This window comes from Priapulus caudatus, unplaced genomic scaffold (genome assembly GCF_000485595.1).
Source record: "Priapulus caudatus unplaced genomic scaffold, Priapulus_caudatus-5.0.1 Scaffold10085, whole genome shotgun sequence".
NCBI classification, from domain to species: Eukaryota; Metazoa; Priapulida; class Priapulimorpha; order Priapulimorphida; family Priapulidae; genus Priapulus; species Priapulus caudatus.
In genome coordinates, this window is record NW_014587146.1 from 1825 (window position 1) to 2611 (window position 787).

At 53.1% G+C, this 787-nt stretch overlaps 1 protein-coding gene across 1 annotated transcript in view; it reads right to left on the bottom strand.

The window, feature by feature from the left end:
- LOC106820310 (serine/threonine-protein phosphatase 2A catalytic subunit alpha isoform-like) overlaps positions 1–595 on the bottom strand; it is a gene marked incomplete at its 5' end in the record, with an annotated part of 1652 nt that extends 1057 nt beyond the window's left edge. The window contains 2 exons of the mRNA XM_014824832.1: positions 43–226; positions 404–595. Coding sequence (XP_014680318.1) covers positions 43–226; positions 404–595 — 376 coding nt within the window. The remainder of the gene's footprint in view (positions 1–42; positions 227–403) is intronic.
- Between the last annotated feature and the right edge of the window lie 192 nt (positions 596–787).

Here is a 787-nt window from a genome sequence, read left to right on the forward strand (position 1 = left end):
TGCCAGCATTATTCATAAGAGTGTACTACGCCAAACACATACCATCCACAGAGGGTCCCGACCACACGAACACTGCGCACACGAATACTACCCACAAGTTCTCCGCGCCCGTGTGTGAAATAGAGAGAAGCTGTACCTCGTGTGGAACCTCCTGAAGTCTGTCCAATGCCCTAATGTGGTCTAGTGTGTCTATAGACGGCGACAGACCTCCGTGCAAGCAGAATATCTGCAAAAGACATTCACGACTCAATATCAGATGAGTCAGCAATACTACACACAAGCACGCACACGCGCACACACACGCGCACGCACACACACGCACATGCACGCACCACGCATGCACATACGCACGCACCACACACGCACACACACGCATGCACACACAGACACGCACGCTCGTTACCTGTCCATCCACTAGTGCGGTGAGCGGTATATAGTCGAATAGGTCGGTGAAGTACTTCCACACGTTAGCGTTGCCGTACTTGCGTAGGCACTCGTCGTAGAAGCCGTACACCTGCGTGATCTGTCTCGACTCGTGGTTGCCACGCAGGATCGTGATGCGGTCCTTGAAGCGTACCTGCGGCGAGACAGAGAGAGAGAGAGCGATATATATACATACATATCTATACCTATACAGTCAGGCATATTGACAGTCGATAAACAATACGATATGTCGGTCGCCGACTCGTGGAGCGAAACCTGCGAGCCGGAGAGAGGCTGAGGCGGCGAGAGAGACAGAGAAGGTAAGGAAGGAGAAAACACGTCAGTCAAACGCTGGCCGCGAGCG